Genomic DNA, 17,588 nt, shown 5'->3' with positions numbered 1-17,588 from the left:
CCTACAATCTATGGTAAAATAAATATATAATGGGCGGGTACGGCGACTAGTAATGATATTTTAACAAAACATTGACGATTATCTAATACATTATCGAGTCTCTAATTTTGGGTTTAATAAATCATTAATTTTTAGTAAGTTATGGAGGACATTTTTGTATCTAAAACCTTTGTACGATATTGACTTTAGTTTTATGCTTGTTTTTTTCCCAACTTTTTTTAACTATCATTTATTTTACTTGTTAAATTTTTATTTTATTTTTTGTTCTTGAGACTATGTATAATTTTAAAAAAATATTTTTTTCTTTAATACTTAAAACTTTGATTGATTTGCGCATATGAGACCTATACTTCAAAAATAATATAATTTATATTTTCTTTTTTGAATTTTTTGAGATTTGTAACACGACCCATCTATATTTTAAGTCCTAACACTAACTTATAGTAAATTTGATCATGTATTGCACTCGAACCAGATAAATTTTCAACCATCATAAGTAACGAATTTAAAAACTCTCAAGTAAAATGCCCATTCAACCATCATAAGTAACGAATTTAAAAACTCTCAAGTAAAATGCTAATATGGGCATTGAGTACAAAATTCAGAATAAAATAAAATTGCAGACCATGTACTAAAACCCGCCTTCAACCTCTTCCTATCTCAGATTTCCCGATAAATCTTTCAAGCTGCACCCAGCAGAGAAGTGGAACTTATTTCCTCATCTCTCCATCGAAATTCTCTCATGGTTTTCACTTCAACCATTAAAGCTTTCTAATATTTGATTCCCCTTTTGTTCTTCATTGATGGCTTCTGTTGATTCACTGCTATCTCCGAGGGCTTTCCTTCCAAAATCTTCCTTTATCCAACCCACCCCGCGTCTGAATCATGTACAAGCTAAGCGTTTCAATTTCAGTCGGAATCCCAGAACGCCATTGTTGTTTCTTCACCGAAACAGGTTTGCTCTCTGCTTAGCGCTTTCGAATTCTTCGGATTTACCGTCGAAGTCCTCCGGTGGTGGTGCAGCTGCCGGAGATGATTTTGTAACCAAAGTTTTGAAGGAAAATCCCAGCCAATTGGAACCCCGGTATTTAGTTGGCAATAAGTTGTATACGTTGAAAGAGAGAGAGTATTTGATTAGAAAATCGGAGGAGGGTGTGTTTGATTTCGTGGTGAAGTGGTTGAGGTCGAGAAAGAATTCGAAGGAGGGGGAAATTGAGGGTCGTAATGAGGGTGGAACGAAGAGTGAGAGTGTGTATTTGAAAGACATTTTGAGGGAGTATAAAGGGAAGCTTTATGTGCCTGAGCAGGTTTTCAATATAGAGTTATCGGAGGAAGAAGAATTTGATAGAAACCTTGAGGCGTTGCCAATGATGAGCTTTGAGGACTTTCTGAAAGCCATGGAGAGCGGCAAAGTAAAATTGTTAACTTCAAAGGAACGTATAGCTGCGTCTTCAGGGTTCAGAGATTTCATTGTCGATTTAAGAGAAATTCCAGGTGAAAAGAGCTTGCAAAGAACTAAATGGTAAACTCGACTTGCTTTCATCCTTTCTTCAGCATTTTTACTCCGTTTGTCCTAACAATATGCTTTGATCAGGACGTTAAGGCTTAGTGAGAGTGAAGCTCAAACAGTATTGGAGCAGTATACAGGTCCGCAGTACGAAATTGAGACGTATACTACCTCGGTAGGTTATTAATTTCTTAAACTAGCATTAGTTTTGACTGGTTGAGTATGGGGATTTTAGGTTGCAGAATCTCTCTAAGCTTAATATTTTCCTTTTCTATTAGGAATTGCCATTTTACGTGAGGAATTTTAGTTTGTAGTGTTCTTTCTTGGTTAAGGCCTTAAAGGTAGGGAGAGCTGGCAGGCAGGTTTAGAAATCCTATCATCACATTCACTATAGAACTTGCCATGACTGATTATCTTGTTCTTCACTATCATAATCACGATCTCATGCCTATTTTTGGGGCCCAAATAGATGGACGAAGGGGAATACAAAAGTAGCGGTGAGAAAAGTAGACATATATCATACCAAATACACTGTTAAGTTTTCTTCATTCATCGAAATACTAATAGTAGGGTTTTTTACTTATACAAAATAATATGCACATGTTTTAATCAGAATGATAATTTCTTGTGATTTTGTATTTCAATTGGAATTCTTTATCCTAGCTTTTGTATAGGGTATTTCATCATATATGGTCTACCCCTTCTTTACAATAAAAATTATTTTCTATTTCCTTTTGTCATAAGGGAATAAGAAAATAGGCGAGAAGATTTTATGTTCATCTTTCCTGATACCTTGATTCTTCTGATACAGTCTTGGGTAGGAAAACTGCCTGGTTACCCTCATCCCTTAGCAGCTCGCATATCTAGCAGAGTGATGGTTGAGCTTGGAGTAGTGACTGCTACAATGGCTGCTGCAGCAGTTGTTGCTGGAGGGTTCCTGGCTTCTGCTGTATTTGCTGTTACCAGTTTTGTCTTTTTTACTGTTACTTATGTTGTATGGCCAATGTTCAGACCATTTGTTAAGCTTTTTCATGGTCTGATCCTTGGCATTTCTGAGAGAGTTCGGGATAATGTTGTTCATTTTTTTGATGATGGAGAAATTTTTGCCAAGTTTTATGAGGTTTATACTTTTGGTGGTATCTCTGCCAGTCTTGAGATTTTAAAACCAATTGTGCTCGTTCTTGTGATAATGGTTCTTCTTCTTCGCTTTACACTTTCAAGGAGGCCAAAGAACTTCCGAAAGTGGGTATGTCCTTTTCTATTCATTTTTCCATTTTTTGTTCTTGTTTTCCACGCCTTTACATCATTTGCAACTTTTGATGAAAGTTTATGAAATATTCTCTTTTTCTTGCTCTCTTTATCATGTAGGATCTTTGGCAAGGGATTGATTTTTCACGCTCCAAAGCAGAAGCTCGTGTTGATGTTAGTACTCATTTCATGTTCTTATAGTACCCTTAGAGTAAAGGATAAATCCTAAGCATCATCTGTTGCAAGAAATTTGCAGGGTTCAACCGGAGTCAAGTTCAATGATGTAGCTGGAATTGATGAAGCTGTGGAGGAACTCCAAGAGGTACTTAGCCATCAGTTGAAACCTTGCCCACCCTGTCCCTCTTTGTGCTCAAAAGAAACAATGGGATCTTTCATAATTCTGTCTTATAAAGAGAGAATCACATTTTCACAAATATTAGATGAAGTTTGAACCATCATGTGGAACTTTCTAACCCTTTTAGCTCTTCTGTTTGCTTGAAATGTGAGTGCCAAGCTCTTTGTTATTATTTTCCTTCTATATAGATTAAGAAGCAAGGGAAGGGGGGAAAATGGGAATGATTGGAGATGGGACTCATAAGCCAGATATCTCGATACTAATAACAACTATATTTTTCTTAGAATTAATGAAAATCCAAAATTTTATTAGGACATATCAAAGAAAACAAGCTTGCAACAAACGAATCAAGAACAGAGGAGTCATGCAAAATGACAAAAAAATATACAAGTTACCAAAAAAAAGGACTTCAATTGTTGAAAAACTACATTCCTTCCTGTAGTCAAGAATTTCAATACGATTTTACTTTTGCGTCTGGTTGATAGGTGTCTTATCTGAATGTATTATTTAAACGATTTACATAGATATATTTGTTGTTGTTTGGAAGCTATAAGTTTAATCAAGTGGTGAATTTACTTCTTTTATTGTTAATCTGTTTAGCTGGTGAGATACTTGAAAAACCCTGAATTATTTGACGAGATAGGAATAAAGCCTCCTCATGGAGTTCTTCTGGAAGGACCTCCTGGCTGTGGTAAGGTTAGTTTCACTCTCTCTGGATCTTGAAATATTTGATTTGTTTAATATTCATTTACACATGTTTAACTCCAGCCACATGTTTCAGACGTTGGTGGCCAAGGCCATAGCTGGTGAAGCTGGTGTTCCATTTTACCAAATGGCTGGGTCCGAGTTTGTTGAAGTTCTAGTCGGTGTTGGTTCTGCTCGTATTAGAGATCTGTTTAAGAGAGCAAAGGTGATTACTTCAATTCTTGGCACCTGGGCACTTTTCTAGTGACTGTATGAAGTATCCTCTTAGTTATACAATTTTCACTATTACGCTCTTATCTTCAATAAGTTGAGTTTCATGCCATGAATTAAAGTAACTTTAACACTTCTCCAATGATATGTTTTCTCTTGGCTCATTTATTATCATTTTGGAAGCTCATTAACTAATAAGCAACTAGGTCCTTGTATAATGTTTTTGTTTTTAAGCTTAGACAGTTTGCTTTATTGGCTAATCTGTAATTTGTCTGGCTAGTGGAGAAAGTTGGGGTCTTCTCAGTGGCCTACAGAAATGAAAAAATGCCTTGAATTTGAACAATGCTCTATTCAGATTTCCTGTCATCAAATAACTATGCATGAAGCTTTGAATGTAGAGCTTCAGCTGTAGATTATTTCTGAAGTCACTTGTCTATGTTATCTATACGCAGGTAAACAAACCATCGGTTATCTTCATTGATGAAATTGATGCTTTGGCAACTAGGTATTGGCGACGTTGAACTTTTTTGGTTTTAGTTAGATAATTGATTACATTTAATACAGTACGCTGTATGACCTGTCATATTATGTGATGGTGGTAAGTGTTTGGGATGTTTGAAGATACCCTCCAAGATCAAGGGGGCTTGGGGTTCAAGCCCCCAAGTTGAAAACTTAATAACTTAGTGAAGTCTCTCTAAGAATTAGTGGGGTGGGTGTTCATGAGCATAATGCGAGGAGTGTGGCCCAACACCCCATTTTATTGGAGGATATTAGATGTCATTTATTCTGTTAATTTATTTTCAACTGTCTTCATTCTCTTTAAAATTGTTATGTCTCAGGCGTCAGGGAACTTTCAAAGAATCTACCGATCATCTCTACAATGCAGCCACCCAAGAGAGGGAAACCACATTGAACCAACTTCTCATAGAGCTTGATGGGTTTGATACTGGAAAAGGTGTTATATTTTTAGCTGCTACAAATAGAAGAGATCTGTTAGATCCTGCACTTCTCCGACCTGGTCGTTTCGATCGAAAGGTTCAATTTTTCAATTCATGAATGTTGCTTGTTTCTCTGTCTGTGAAACGAATACAGAAAGAAATCAAGTGCTTGTCTAATATTCTTGCAATGAACTGTTTTTAAGACATGAAATCATTTATTGAATACCTGCATTTCTTGTTAATAGAGAAATTATAGTATATTCAAATTAAAAGATTATTCATGATGATGAGCTTCTAATGCTTTTAAATATATTTTCCCCTGGCAAGCAAAGAAATTTTCCCTGCTAATGTTATATAATGCGTTGATACTTGTAAACATACATAAAAGGTATACAACACGCGTTTATGATTCTATATCTTATTTGTCTTTACTCCTGAATACCTTCTTTCCTGCATAGATAAAAATTCGTCCCCCGGGCGTGAAAGGGAGACTTGATATTTTGAAAATTCATGCAAGCAAAGTGAAGATGTCAGACTCTGTTGATCTAAGCATCTACTCACAGAACTTACCTGGTTCGTTCTCTTTGTACATTTTATATTGATCTGTAACTTGGTTTCTTGAGATGACATCAAATTATCAGGTTGGACGGGAGCAAAGTTGGCTCAACTTGTCCAGGAAGCTGCTCTTGTTGCTGTGAGGAAAGGGCATGAATCTATTGCTCAGTCGGACATGAACGATGCAGTTGACAGGCTCACTGTTGGACCAAGACGTGTCGGCATAGAGCTTGGCCATCAGGGACAATGCCGGAGAGCTACCACAGAAATGGGCGTTGCTATGATTTCACATTTGCTTAGGAGATATGAGAATGCAAAAGTTGAATCTTGTGATCGCATTTCAATCATCCCTCGTGGTCAGGTCCGTTCAGATGCTTCCTTATTTATTCACTGTGATCAATTTGACTTAAGTTTCACCGGTGCCAAACTGACATGCTAGACTTGATTCCAAACCGTCTTCGTTGTTTTATACTTTCGTACCCATTCCCCCGAAATGTTTGTACCTTTTGACATGCTCATGGTGGTTTCCACATTCATACGAATGGAAGAATTTATTACCAAAAGGCTGTAATTCTGAAAATTCATGTGGGTCAGTTGGGTTTTATTACCATACTTAGTTTGAGTGTGAGCTCTTGGAGCTTAGAAGAAGTGGAGTCTTTTAATAGCTGTTCTTTTGGGATCAAATGCCAACTGAAGTACTTTGCTATGAGCTCTTTGGCTTGTGGGTGGATATCTATCTTATCTCTTCTTTCTATTGGCTTAGCAGCCTTAGTTTTTAAATGAAATTGGATTCTCATTGAAGAAAATATGTTCCACAGACACTGTCACAAGTTGTGTTTCGTCGGCTTGATGATGAATCATACATGTTTGAACGACGACCGCAATTACTTCATCGTCTCCAGGTTCGCTAACATCAAAAAAGAGCATGCCACTTTAGATTATACCTTTGTGTGTCTTTTTTATCTTCTGGAACTTTTAAAACAAATGTTCATCGTTTTGTAGGTTTTACTTGGAGGTAGGGCTGCAGAGGAGGTTATTTACGGGCGGGACACGTCAAAGGCATCGGTTGGCTATCTTGCTGATGCTTCTTGGCTTGCTCGTAAAATTTTAACAATGTCAGTTAACGTTCCTTGATTTCGAAGTGATTTTATATGCACGTCATTCGCTAACATCGATGGTTGCTTCTCTTCTGTAGTTGGAATTTGGAGAATCCCATGGTGATACATGGGGAACCACCACCATGGAGGAAGAGTGTACAGTTTGTTGGTCCAAGGTTGGATTTCGAAGGCTCACTTTACGATGACTACGATCTAATCGAACCCCCACTGAATTTAAGTTTAGACGACAAAGTCGCTCGGAGAGCTGAAGAGCTAATACGTGACATGTATGATAGAACGTTGGCTATGCTCCAGAGGCACCATGCAGCATTGCTTAAAGCCGTAAAGGTAGATAATCCAACAGTGTGTGTCTGAAAACGATCGAGTTTTCGGTTTTGCGATTCGTTTCTGAACTTGAGGCTTTTCTTGGACATGGAATTTGAATTGCAGGTTCTTATCAACCAGGAGGAAATAGTTGGAGAAGAAATCGACTTCATTCTCGACAATTACCCTCCACAAACACCCATTAGCGTTCTTTTGCAAGAGGAAAACCCCGGAAGCCTTCCATTTGTAGGACGAGGACGAGATCAAGAACAAGAACAAGAACAAGAACGGGATTTTGAGTATGCTGCCATTCCTCAGTCGACTAGTGAAGCCTGAGAAAGACGTATGGCTCCATGACCTTATTAACAACCCCCTCCTGTTCTTGCAATAGCTGCTTGCTTTAAAGTCTCTTTTTTTTTTATTAAGCAAATGCTCGTTGGTGAAATTTGTAATTCTTATCTCAATATTATATATTCCATAGGTAAACTTTTCATATTTATATATATTTAAAATGCGCTTAAATTCGAAATTTCAATTTTTTAAGAAATTTATGAGTGATTAATTAATTTTTTAAAATTTTAAATTTGTAATTTAACAATTTTTTATTTATTTATATAATAATGGATCAATAAAATGTATTTTTTCATTACGGCTAAAGTTGAACTTTAAAAAAAGTAAACAAGACTTTTCAAAAAAAAAAAAAAATCAATTTTTTTAAAAATAAGCATAATTTTCAAAAAGAAAAAATAGATGTGAGTTATCTCCAAAGAATTAAACAAATACCATATAAAAATTAATGAAATTAATCAAATACATTTTTTAATAAAATGAGTTGGGGAATTACGAAAATACCCCCTCGATAAACAGACTGACTGACAGACAAGTTTCACACGTTGGAAATTTTCCCCCTTTGGGTCTGTTACGATACCATTCACGGGTCACTAACCCAAAACCTCCACCTCCTCCTCCTCCTTCCGCCTCTCCGATTCCACAGAATTCCGATTCCGTCACCGGAGATCATTTCTTGAAACTCATCTCCGGCGTTGGCCTACACATTTCATGTACCAAACTCCATGGTTGACCATCTATTGCACAGTTGAGCTTCTCACGGCGACGGCGCGTTTACACACCTTCCGCTGAAACGCGACGCGACGCGACAAATTTCTTAGGGTTTCATGTTCTGTGAGGCTGAACGTCATATAGAGGCTTTCATGTCGTTTGAATGGAGATTGCCTCTGCTGCCACCATTGCCTTGTTGTCCCAACCTTTTCCTATAGCTGCGATTGTTACTTTTCTTTGTTTTCTTCTCGCTCTTTTCGCCGCCGTTCGATTGGTTTCTGTTCCTTACATTAGAAGGACGAAAACGGTACAATTGGAGGGCGTGGGTACGAGGAATTTTAATTGTACCTGTTCGCTTAACGGTGGTGTCGCTATTGGGGGTTTGAACCCCAGGGCTGAGATTACTTCTTCGACTAGTACGAGTATGCCTTATTTGAACGGCCGTGCAGTGGAAGTGCTGGAGAAGGCGCCGGTTGTTGTGACGGAGCGGCAGACGGGCGCTTCGATGATGGAGCAGTTGGTCCCGGAGATTACTACGCACGCTCTTAGTTACTTGGATTATCCCAGCCTGTGTCGTTTGTCCATGACTAATTCCTTGATGCGGAAAGCCGCGAATGATGATAGTGCCTGGAAGGCGCTTTATCACAAGGTACGAGTTCGGTTTAATCTTCTTTTGTACGGTTTTTGTCTGAACTGATGGAGTTATGGTAATTTATTTTTCTTCTGTAAGATGAGTGCCGGGGAAGAAACACGAATGGAATATAGTGTTATTTGTTTCAAACTTTTGCTACCATAGTCGTCAGCATCTTTTTGTAATTCTGGAGGGGAACGAACTGACTTTATTAACTCTTTATCTTTCAACTAATGAAATCGTTTCAATTGATGGCTTGTGGCCGAAGTTCTGGAATTGGCAAGACCCATCTCTGTGCTCCCCTCCACTTTTGTGTGTTGTTCTAGATGCTTAAGTCTATTTAGGATTCGCTGGGGCTAAGACAACATTTCCCATGAAATCTTTTAGGACTTCACACTGGAACAGGATACTGTAACTCCAATTAACGGGTGGAAGGCATATTATGCTGCAACAAGAACAATTATGAATATCAATGCCCAATTCTATAACATCATCAGAGACAGGTCTCTTCAAGCGATGAGTCATTTTTGGTTAAATGCAGATTATGTGAAGTGTATTCATGCCTCAGGAGAATTCTTTTCCGGGTATTTACCTTATTGTCTTGTTTTTTTTTTTACCATGATATCTGACTGCTGCTTGATATGGCCAACTAAATTATCAAACACGTTACACTTCCTGCATTTGCATATTTTAGAGACACTTTTTGGTCTCCTCATCTGATATTTACATTTTCTAAGCCTTTTTACTGAGAAGAAGGTGATATATAAGGGATTTTTAGAAGTGACATGAGGCTTATGATTGCTGTCATATGGGTGCTGTGGATTATCTGAATTTCTTGATTTTTAAGTTTTTTTTATATAAGAACGTTTGAGAATAGTAACTTATGTACTATGATAGAGCAATTTATGAGATTTCGGATAAAAGGGTCTTCCTCGTATTTTTGCACAAATTTCTCATTTACTTTGGAAAGGCCACCTTTATATGCTGAAACATGGGCAGCATGTGCTTAGGTTGCCACAAGGCCCTCAACTAGTTGTGGTGGACCAATGCTGCATTGTGGACTTTGTTCTTTGAATCCGGCCATATCCAAAGCGCTTCTCTAAGGGGAAAGATTTTTGGTCATGTGCATGGGTAACTACATTATATGATTAGTGAGATACTGAAGAATGTTGCTTGTAATTCGCTCGGGTCATATCAAGTTTAGTAGGAATTTGTATTAATATTATAACTTCAATTTAGAATAGATGATATATGACGATAAATTAACTTGCCTAAGTATGTGGAGCTTTATCGTTCTGCCTCTGCGGTTCTTTTTATTTGGCGGTGGGTGGATGGGTGCTGGAACGATCAACAAAAACACTTATTACTTTTAGATTGAACCATGTTGAAGGAATTGAATATTGAACTTGTCAAGTTGCTATATCAACAAAAATACTTGATTGGGAAAGACTGTTTATATATGTTAATCCAGTACTTACAATGATTGGGTTTTCTTTGTCAAACAGGTATAATGCCGTAATTCAAAGTTGGCAGGTTGCATTCAATTGGGAACAAGGGATTAATTTTCAGGTCCGTGATGTACGGGCTCGTGTGCTTACAGACATGGCTTGGGTTAGCATGAAAACCTACGTTGACATGGAAACAGGGCCATTCAATGTGACTAACATCTATGAGTTCCATAATGGTCGATGGTACATGGTGCATCATCACAGCTCCGTAATGCTCATTGTTGGGGAGATGGAACAACAAATGGTTCATGGGTAATTGAGAGAAGATAGAAGAGAAGTAATGGAAAAAGTATACAATACTAGGAGGTACAAAGATAGGGCGGTGTCTGGTAGCAGAAGCAAGGTTTAAAAGAAAGATTTCTTGTCGATTACTCTTAAACAACACCATTTTTAACTTTTCCAACCTCAGTTTTGCTTGATCTGTGTTCATTACTCCCGTTTTCCTTTCAAATTTGTTTTTTTTTTTTTTCTTTTTTTTCTTTTTTGGTCCCTAATTTTTTTGTTGGTTCAGAGCTTTCAAGAGTTCAATCACTTCAGAAGTATTTTTCCGCAGCTTGATTCATGCCCAATGCTCAAATGGCTGTGCATGCGTTTCCGGCAATGGAAGGAGTCATAACAAAACTCACCAATGTCTGTACTTGAATTTCTTAAGGCTTGTTATTGAGATGATCAATTGACTCCTTCACCTTGACAGGTACATCACTTGTTCAGTAACTCTTTGTAAAGGAAGGATAAGGAATAGGAACTTTGGAACAATTTTAATGCAAATGTGTTTAAACTTTCTTTGTTCTGCAATCTCAGTGAAGTAAGGTTGAGCATCTGCTCTGCATGATGATATAGTTTTGTAGTGAATAAGATATTAATTATCATCTTAAATATCGACAGTTTTGTATTCTATTTGAAGCCCATTCTTTGGGCTTCGTTGTGTTGCCCTATCTTCCCGTGTCAACCGCGCACGCACACATGGGAACTGCGCTTCTCTCAGTTCCTGCACCTAAGCGAGCCCCATTCTTCCACTCCTCATCGTATGCTACCACTCCTACACCCCCTCATCGATCCACGACTTCACTTTGATTTTCATCCAGGCTCCCTCTGGTCGTAATAAATCCTATTGGTGTAATTAGCTGAGGGACAAGCCGGCACAGGAGAAGATGTGGCTCAGCATTGATAATCACTGGCACCCCATTCAGAGTTGAATGTTCTCCATTTCTTTAGTTCTTTCGCTCGTACCTATTGAAGGCCGTGTATTTCAGTGTGTAAAGGGAATTGAAAGGTTCATTTTAAACCACATCTGGGGTTTTTTTCAAACCATCAATCTGGACGTTTGTTTTGAAGTAATTTTCACTTAAATTGTTATCATCTGAGTTCTGCTTGGCTGAAGTTATTATAATGTTGGTGCCGAGGGTGCGGGTTAGAAAGAGCTTGTTTTCTGTTCCATTGCTTATAAACAGAGGGTGTAAGGCAAGGCCTTTGGAAGGGAAGAAATTGAGAGGGGGAGGATACAACAGTCCCTGGTTTTGGTTGGTGGCCTATAATGGCATACATACATGCGTTGTCCTGGATTTGTAGCATCCGGTGGCAGATATAAGCGGCGTGGACAAAGCATGGACGAGGTTACATCCGAAGGAGGGAGGATTGAAGCCTCTGCCAATATTGGCAAAAACGGCTCGTTGAGGTATGTGAGATCCCATATCGATTGGGGAGGAGAACAAAACATTCTTCATAAAGGTGTGAAAACTTCTCCCTAGCGAGGGAAAACTTGAATAGAAAAGCCAAGAAACTTGAAAGGGAAAGGAGGACAATATTTGAGGAAAAACCTGAAAGGGAATGCCTTAAGAGGAAAATATATCTGCTACCAGTGAGGTTGAAGTCAAAAATCCCTTTTTTTCAAGGTAAATTCTTCTTTATGTTCGTGTACCGCCTTTGGAATTTATAAAATTGGAATCTAACAATTTCTTTTATAAATCGGTCTCTAATTTATCATTTTGCTTCATTTTGATCCAAATGTTCTTACCAGCCTCATAGTCAGTAGCAGTTAGAATTAGCCATTAAAGGGTTCATATTCAACGTGAATTTGAGCTTAATTTAGCATATTAAAACATGAGCTTAATTTAGCATATTAAAACATATATCAATGACCAAAGTATTAGCATGTTAAAACATATATCAATGACCAAAGTATTAGAGCTTCAAATACACGTTTTTATATGTTGTCAAATTTTAAAAAAAATTAGAGTTCAAAGTCACTTTTCCCCTTCAAACTTTCTTTGTTTAGTTAGGGTTGATTTTGTGTTTCTACTCTAAAATTTGTAATTATTTAAACTTTACAATTAAAAATCTCACCTAATTACGTCTTAATTTTGATTATGCATAAACTTATTTTTTTAATTAACAATTTTATATATATATATATATATATATATATATATATATATATATATATATATATATATATATGTATGTATGCATATATTAACATCGTTGAGAAATTTCCAATATTTTAAAAGCCAAATCGGACATGTCAGCTTTTTTTCTTTATATATATATATATATATATATATATATATATTTCCTGAACCGGAATGTCAATTAGAAAGATTTAGCTGAGAACAGCAACTTTCCCTAAATTTTCTTCGGCTTTCGACTTTTCTGCTCAATTCAGTCTCTCTACCAGAAATCTACGGAGAAGTAATCGAAGAATTCGGATATGGATTCCGAAATCCAATGTAGAATCGAGGAAGCCGTCCGCAGAATTCTCGAATCCTCCGACATGGACGAAATGACCGAGTCCAAAATTCGAGCCCTCGCCTCTAAGGACCTCGACCTCGACCTCTCCAAATCCCCTTACAAGGCTCTGGTTCGCAAGGTTGTGGAATCCTTCCTCCAGGAACGGTCTGAAGATCAGCCGCAAGAGGAGGCCGAGGATGCCTCTGCTGCTAAGGAAAAGGAGTACGACGACGATGGCGATCTCATTGTTTGTTGGGTTTGTTTTCTTTTTTTCTGCCTCTTCTCCTTGCTAGTAGCTTGCGGTTGCAATTCTTTCTGTTTATTAGTGGAGATTTGTCTTTCTTTTTTTAAGTTCTGATTGTATATTTGTGGTAAAACTTTAAAATATGGTGTTATTTGGCTCAGTTATCCAGCAAGAGGAAGGTGACGATTCAGGATTTTAGAGGGAAGACTCTGGTTTCGATCAGGGAGTTCTATAGAAAGGATGGGAAAGACCTCCCTACAGCAAAAGGTAATTCTCCAAATGCTCTACTTGCTTGCGTTTGTGAAATTTTGTATGTTAATATACTACTTACAGAGTACAAATTAGGCGAAACTCCTGTTATATGTGTGCTTCTTGTTTGATTTTGGGAAGATAGTGAACATTTTACTACTCCATAACCACACTGATGCATTGAAAACTTTGACTGAGTGAAGCAATTGAAAGTGGGAGAAATCGTACCAAATTGACTGTTTCTTAGAACATGTTGGTGAATTATAAGTAAAAACGAAACAATTATTGGCTTGACATGGGAAGTGGGAAGATGATTTTCGTTGAAATATAAGGCAGTGCACTTTGTCGAAGTTAAATGTGCAACCAGGGCCACACATTTGATTTGTGATGTCTCTGATACAAGGTAATGTGTGAAACTTGTATGAGTCTAATATGAATAAAGTGAGGAACAGGGATGATATTTATAAAACCACTTCATGTTGATCTCTTTGTTCGTGAACTTGGATCTATGATTAAACTTTAGGTTAAACTACAAATTTAGATGTGTGTCGATTCGGTCTCTAAATTTTCCAACTTTGTATCTAATTGATTCTTAAACTTTCAATTTTTTTTCTAATAGATGCATGAACTTTCAATTTTGTGTTTAATAGTTTCTTTAACAAATTCATTGATCTATAGGTATAAATTTAAATCTGATTTCTAATGAAAACCTAAACTTTCAATTTTGGGTTTAATAGATCCATGAATTTTAACAAATATGAAAGTTCATATCCAATAGAAGTTAGTCCGGTAGCCAACCTAGCAACAATAATAGAAGCGGATGAAATAAGTGGATTCATGATAAGTTCCTCACACCAAATGAAAGAAATGGTTAATGATACAGTGAATCAAAGAAACTTATTATTACATTTCTAAGATTTATATTATTATTGAATCCTCCGAACTAGTTCAATATTCCTTTTTTAGTTCCTATCCATCCTCGTCTTCTTTCTATTTCTTTATTTTTTACTTAAGTGTCCTTTGAATTCTCTGTTCTTTTTTCTGGATTTAATCTCTCTATTCATTCAATATTCAATTCAAAACTACATGACAGATGAAACAATGGAATAAATTTGTGATGTTGAAAGTTTAGAGATCAAATATACACCAACTTCAAAATTCAATGACTAATTTGTAATTTAAGCTCAAACTTATATAACTTTTTTCTTTTGTTTTGGAAATTTAAATGGCTTGTTCTTTTAGATTAATAACACTGGTCTTATTTTTGCCTCAGGAATAAGCTTGACTGAGGAACAGTGGTCCGTCTTTAAGAACAATGTACCTGCCATAGAAAAAGCTATTAAGAACATGCAATCACAAGTAATGTGAAGTAAGTTATCGCCTGATAGTTGATGGTTTGAAGCCTTGATGCTTAGTGTCTATGGAAGCCAGATTTATCACCGTGAAAAGAGGAAGGAATTGTACTTTTGGGAATTGCTGCAGTTTCTTGGTTGCACAATATTTTGGTATTTTGGTACTTCTGTTTTGAGCCTAGACCGCCAACACTTATTAAAACTTCCAAGGTACCTACCTGTACATTCATGGCATCAAGATGCACAACTGTGGTACACATTCTCCATCACCGGAACTCATAATGATGAATGATCTCTGATCTTTTTGTTTGATGCTAAAAAATGCATGACACTAATATAAATGTGTGTCATCCCAGCCATGCCATGAAGGGTTAAATGTCTGACATTTGACATCGAACTAATTATAATTTAGGAGACTGAGTTAGGCTGTGACTATCTATATATATATATATATATGGCAGACATTGATTAGTCTTCAGAAGCTCTTTGTGAATTGTGCAGGTTTGTTTTTAGGAATTATTATCATGCTCGAATTCATGCAGCTTGCTGCATTCTGCAAAGATACCTCTAATTAGGTGTGGTGATTCATTTTATGTTGTTTTGTATCTGTTTTCAGCATTGATTTTCTAACTTTCTAGGTTAAATTATAAGTTGAGTTTATAAATGGTGTATATACCGTGTAAAAGTCCAAGCCCACAAGTAGATATTGTCCTCCTTTGGATTTTCCTTTCTGACTTTCCTTCAAAGTTTTTAAAATGCCTCTACTCGGAAGAGGTTTATAAAGAATATTTCGTTCTCTCCCCAACTGATATGAGATCTCACAATCCATCCCCCTCTGGAGTCCAATATTCTCGGTACTCGTTACCTTCAATCGATGTGGGATCTCCAATCCACCCCCTTCGAGATCTAGCGTCCTTACTGGCATACCACCTCGTGTCCGCACCCCTTCGAGACTCAACCTCCTTGCTAGCACATCGCCCTGTATCTGGCTCTGATACCATTTGTAATAGTTCAAGCCCACCACTAGTAAATGTTGTCTTTTCTTTGGGTTTTCCCTTTCGAGTTTTCCTTTATCTTCAAAAAGCGTATGCCAGGGAGAGGTTTTTGCACCCTTATAAAGAATGTTTCGTTTTCCTCCCCAATCGACGTAGAATCTCACATATAGCTTTTAAACGTAAGTATCTTATAAGTATATGAAATTTCAAATTTGTGTTTGCCAGGTCATTCAACTTTAAAAATTCTCTATTAAATACTTAAATTTTCTGAATTTTTTATTTTGGGTAAAACAAAATTTTGATCTATTTAACATTTTATACAAATTCACATACCAAATTTAAAATTAAACCGGGTTTTATGGTTGGAACGAGTTGGAACCACTTTAAAAAACGTTTGAACGGCAAACTAACTGGTTTAAATGTGTACTTAAAGAACCATATTTTTATCCTAACTTTTTACCCCCAAAAGGTACGTTAGGCTTTGTTTATATGGTTCGTGGTGACTCCCAAAATTATCAGCTTTGTCGACTTTGCTTTAAAAATGTAATTGGGTTTTTTTTTAGGGATGCTCACATTCCTTCTTTTTCTTTTATTTATGATCATAAAGGTTCGATTTTTTGGGTTACGCCATCTTTCACATACGACGTCAAGGTAAAAATATGATTCTCTTTTACTGAAAATGTCCAAAATTTTTGAATATTTTATTAAAATTAGATCTAAACAATAATAGACGGTGTGGAAATTAATTGTCATTTCTAGTGGACAAATGTAGAATCAAAAACAAAATTCATGAACCTAAGTAAATACATGAATTTGAGTTGTCACACGTGGCATGTGAAATCATATATCAGTTAGAGAGTGGAACCATGTGTGGAAACCTTTCCTTGGCATAAGCGTTTTAAAATTGTAAACTGACAACGATACGTAACAAGTCAAATTGAACAATATTTGCTAGCGGTAAGCTTAGGCTATTACAGTTCCGTATAGTGATCAAAGTGAACAATATCTGTTAAGGGTGAGTTTGAGCTATTACAGTTGGTATCAAAACTAGAAATCGGGCGGTGTGCCAGCGAGGACGTTGGACCCCAAGAAAGTGGATTATGGAACCCAATATCGATTAGAGATAACAAAACATTTCTTTTAAAATTACGAAAATGACACCGATACATAATAGGCCAAAGCACGTAGGTTACATATCACGTTAAAATTAATATAAGTTAGGGAGAAATTTGAATTCATTGAACCTATGAAAAAAATTTTAATTGTTACGACAAACACAGAGTTAATTTAATATATTATGTGTTGGGAGAAGGAATCAATCAAACGTGAGATTCAACACAAATTGTCTCATAAAAAACTTATCTTTTTTATTAAATTATTATTATTACTTATCAATATAACTTCCTTCATTTATGTTGTTTTCCCTCAAAATAAGGCTGTGTTTTTGTCCTTCTCCAAACCTTATCTTCTCCCTCCAACGGTCCAAACTCACATGTCTCTCTACATTTTGAAAAAAAAAACACACTCTAAATTGTCGGTTTCCTAATTCACTAGCTCTTCGTTTTCTTTCTTCTTAGATTTTGACATTAACCGATTGTTAATTCATCATTAACGTGTCATTTTGAATAAACAAGCTAAAGATTCAATGACTGAACAGTTAAGACATGTGACGTAGTAATTAATGTATAAAATTTAGAATGTTGCGTAGAAAATGCCACAAATGTATCACTTTGCTTAATTTTTGTTTGTGGGTGTATGAGTGTGATCAGTTTTGTTTCTGCATTTGGGCTACAACAATTGGGTATCAGAGCTCTTTGGTGGTGCCATTTGGACACAACAAGTAGTATCATAGTATTTTGGTTGTGACATTCCGCTACAACAATT

The 17,588-nt window shown here is 36.6% G+C and overlaps 3 protein-coding genes and 1 pseudogene across 5 annotated transcripts; all 4 read left to right on the top strand.

Annotated features, from left to right (window-relative positions):
* The first annotated feature begins 615 nt into the window (after nt 1-615).
* Nucleotides 616-7,468, top strand: FTSHI1 (FtsH extracellular protease family). Its single transcript, XM_023696792.2, has 15 exons — nt 616-1,522; nt 1,595-1,682; nt 2,319-2,753; nt 2,876-2,929; nt 3,012-3,077; nt 3,711-3,806; nt 3,892-4,020; nt 4,478-4,530; nt 4,865-5,060; nt 5,422-5,536; nt 5,605-5,879; nt 6,337-6,420; nt 6,521-6,633; nt 6,714-6,963; nt 7,066-7,468. Exons 1-15 carry the CDS (start codon nt 804-806, stop codon nt 7,273-7,275), a joined length of 2,883 nt encoding a protein of 960 aa, XP_023552560.1. The 5' UTR covers nt 616-803; the 3' UTR covers nt 7,276-7,468.
* A 333-nt stretch (nt 7,469-7,801) lies between these two features.
* LOC111810907 (F-box protein SKIP8) lies at nt 7,802-10,932 on the top strand. 3 transcript variants are annotated; one of them, XR_015411614.1, is made up of 4 exons: nt 7,802-8,647; nt 9,017-9,213; nt 10,135-10,480; nt 10,691-10,932. XR_015411614.1 is itself a non-coding variant. In XM_023697743.2 (3 exons), the coding sequence occupies exons 1-3, from the start codon at nt 8,162-8,164 to the stop codon at nt 10,391-10,393; spliced, it is 942 nt and encodes a 313-aa protein (XP_023553511.2). In that variant the 5' UTR covers nt 7,802-8,161; the 3' UTR covers nt 10,394-10,932. The 3 variants fall into 3 exon arrangements, 1 of the variants encoding a protein (XP_023553511.2); XR_015411613.1 differs by having other exon boundaries at nt 10,649-10,932; XM_023697743.2 differs by having other exon boundaries at nt 10,135-10,932.
* Nucleotides 10,933-11,077: 145 nt separating this feature from the next.
* Nucleotides 11,078-12,072, top strand: LOC147789388 (uncharacterized; annotated as a pseudogene).
* A 645-nt stretch (nt 12,073-12,717) lies between these two features.
* Nucleotides 12,718-15,190, top strand: LOC111809673 (RNA polymerase II transcriptional coactivator KELP). The gene is made up of 3 exons (XM_023696053.2): nt 12,718-13,120; nt 13,270-13,375; nt 14,631-15,190. Exons 1-3 carry the CDS (start codon nt 12,845-12,847, stop codon nt 14,723-14,725), a joined length of 477 nt encoding a protein of 158 aa, XP_023551821.2. The 5' UTR covers nt 12,718-12,844; the 3' UTR covers nt 14,726-15,190.
* Nucleotides 15,191-17,588: the final 2,398 nt, after the last annotated feature.

Source organism: Cucurbita pepo, chromosome 14 (assembly GCF_057944985.1).
Source record: "Cucurbita pepo subsp. pepo isolate OVF chromosome 14, ASM5794498v1, whole genome shotgun sequence".
NCBI lineage: Eukaryota > Viridiplantae > Streptophyta > Magnoliopsida > Cucurbitales > Cucurbitaceae > Cucurbita > Cucurbita pepo.
Note: the sequence above shows the minus strand (reverse complement) of the source record. Positions and strands in the feature narration are given on the sequence as shown.

Bases quoted from the DNA above. Each gene is read 5' to 3' on its own strand.
- FTSHI1 (XM_023696792.2), top strand. From the start codon at position 804: ATGGCTTCTGTTGATTCACTGCTATCTCCGAGGGCTTTCCTTCCAAAA. The intron at 2,754-2,875 runs GTATGTCCTTTT...TTTATCATGTAG, and splicing joins CAAAGAACTTCCGAAAGTGG to GATCTTTGGCAAGGGATTGA. The intron at 6,634-6,713 runs GTCAGTTAACGT...TCTCTTCTGTAG, and splicing joins GCTCGTAAAATTTTAACAAT to TTGGAATTTGGAGAATCCCA.
- LOC111810907 (XM_023697743.2), top strand. From the start codon at position 8,162: ATGGAGATTGCCTCTGCTGCCACCATTGCCTTGTTGTCCCAACCTTTT. The intron at 8,648-9,016 runs GTACGAGTTCGG...GAAATCTTTTAG, and splicing joins GGAAGGCGCTTTATCACAAG to GACTTCACACTGGAACAGGA. The intron at 9,214-10,134 runs GTATTTACCTTA...TTTGTCAAACAG, and splicing joins TCAGGAGAATTCTTTTCCGG to GTATAATGCCGTAATTCAAA.
- LOC111809673 (XM_023696053.2), top strand. From the start codon at position 12,845: ATGGATTCCGAAATCCAATGTAGAATCGAGGAAGCCGTCCGCAGAATT. The intron at 13,121-13,269 runs GTTTGTTTTCTT...TATTTGGCTCAG, and splicing joins GCGATCTCATTGTTTGTTGG to TTATCCAGCAAGAGGAAGGT. The intron at 13,376-14,630 runs GTAATTCTCCAA...TTTTTGCCTCAG, and splicing joins AGACCTCCCTACAGCAAAAG to GAATAAGCTTGACTGAGGAA.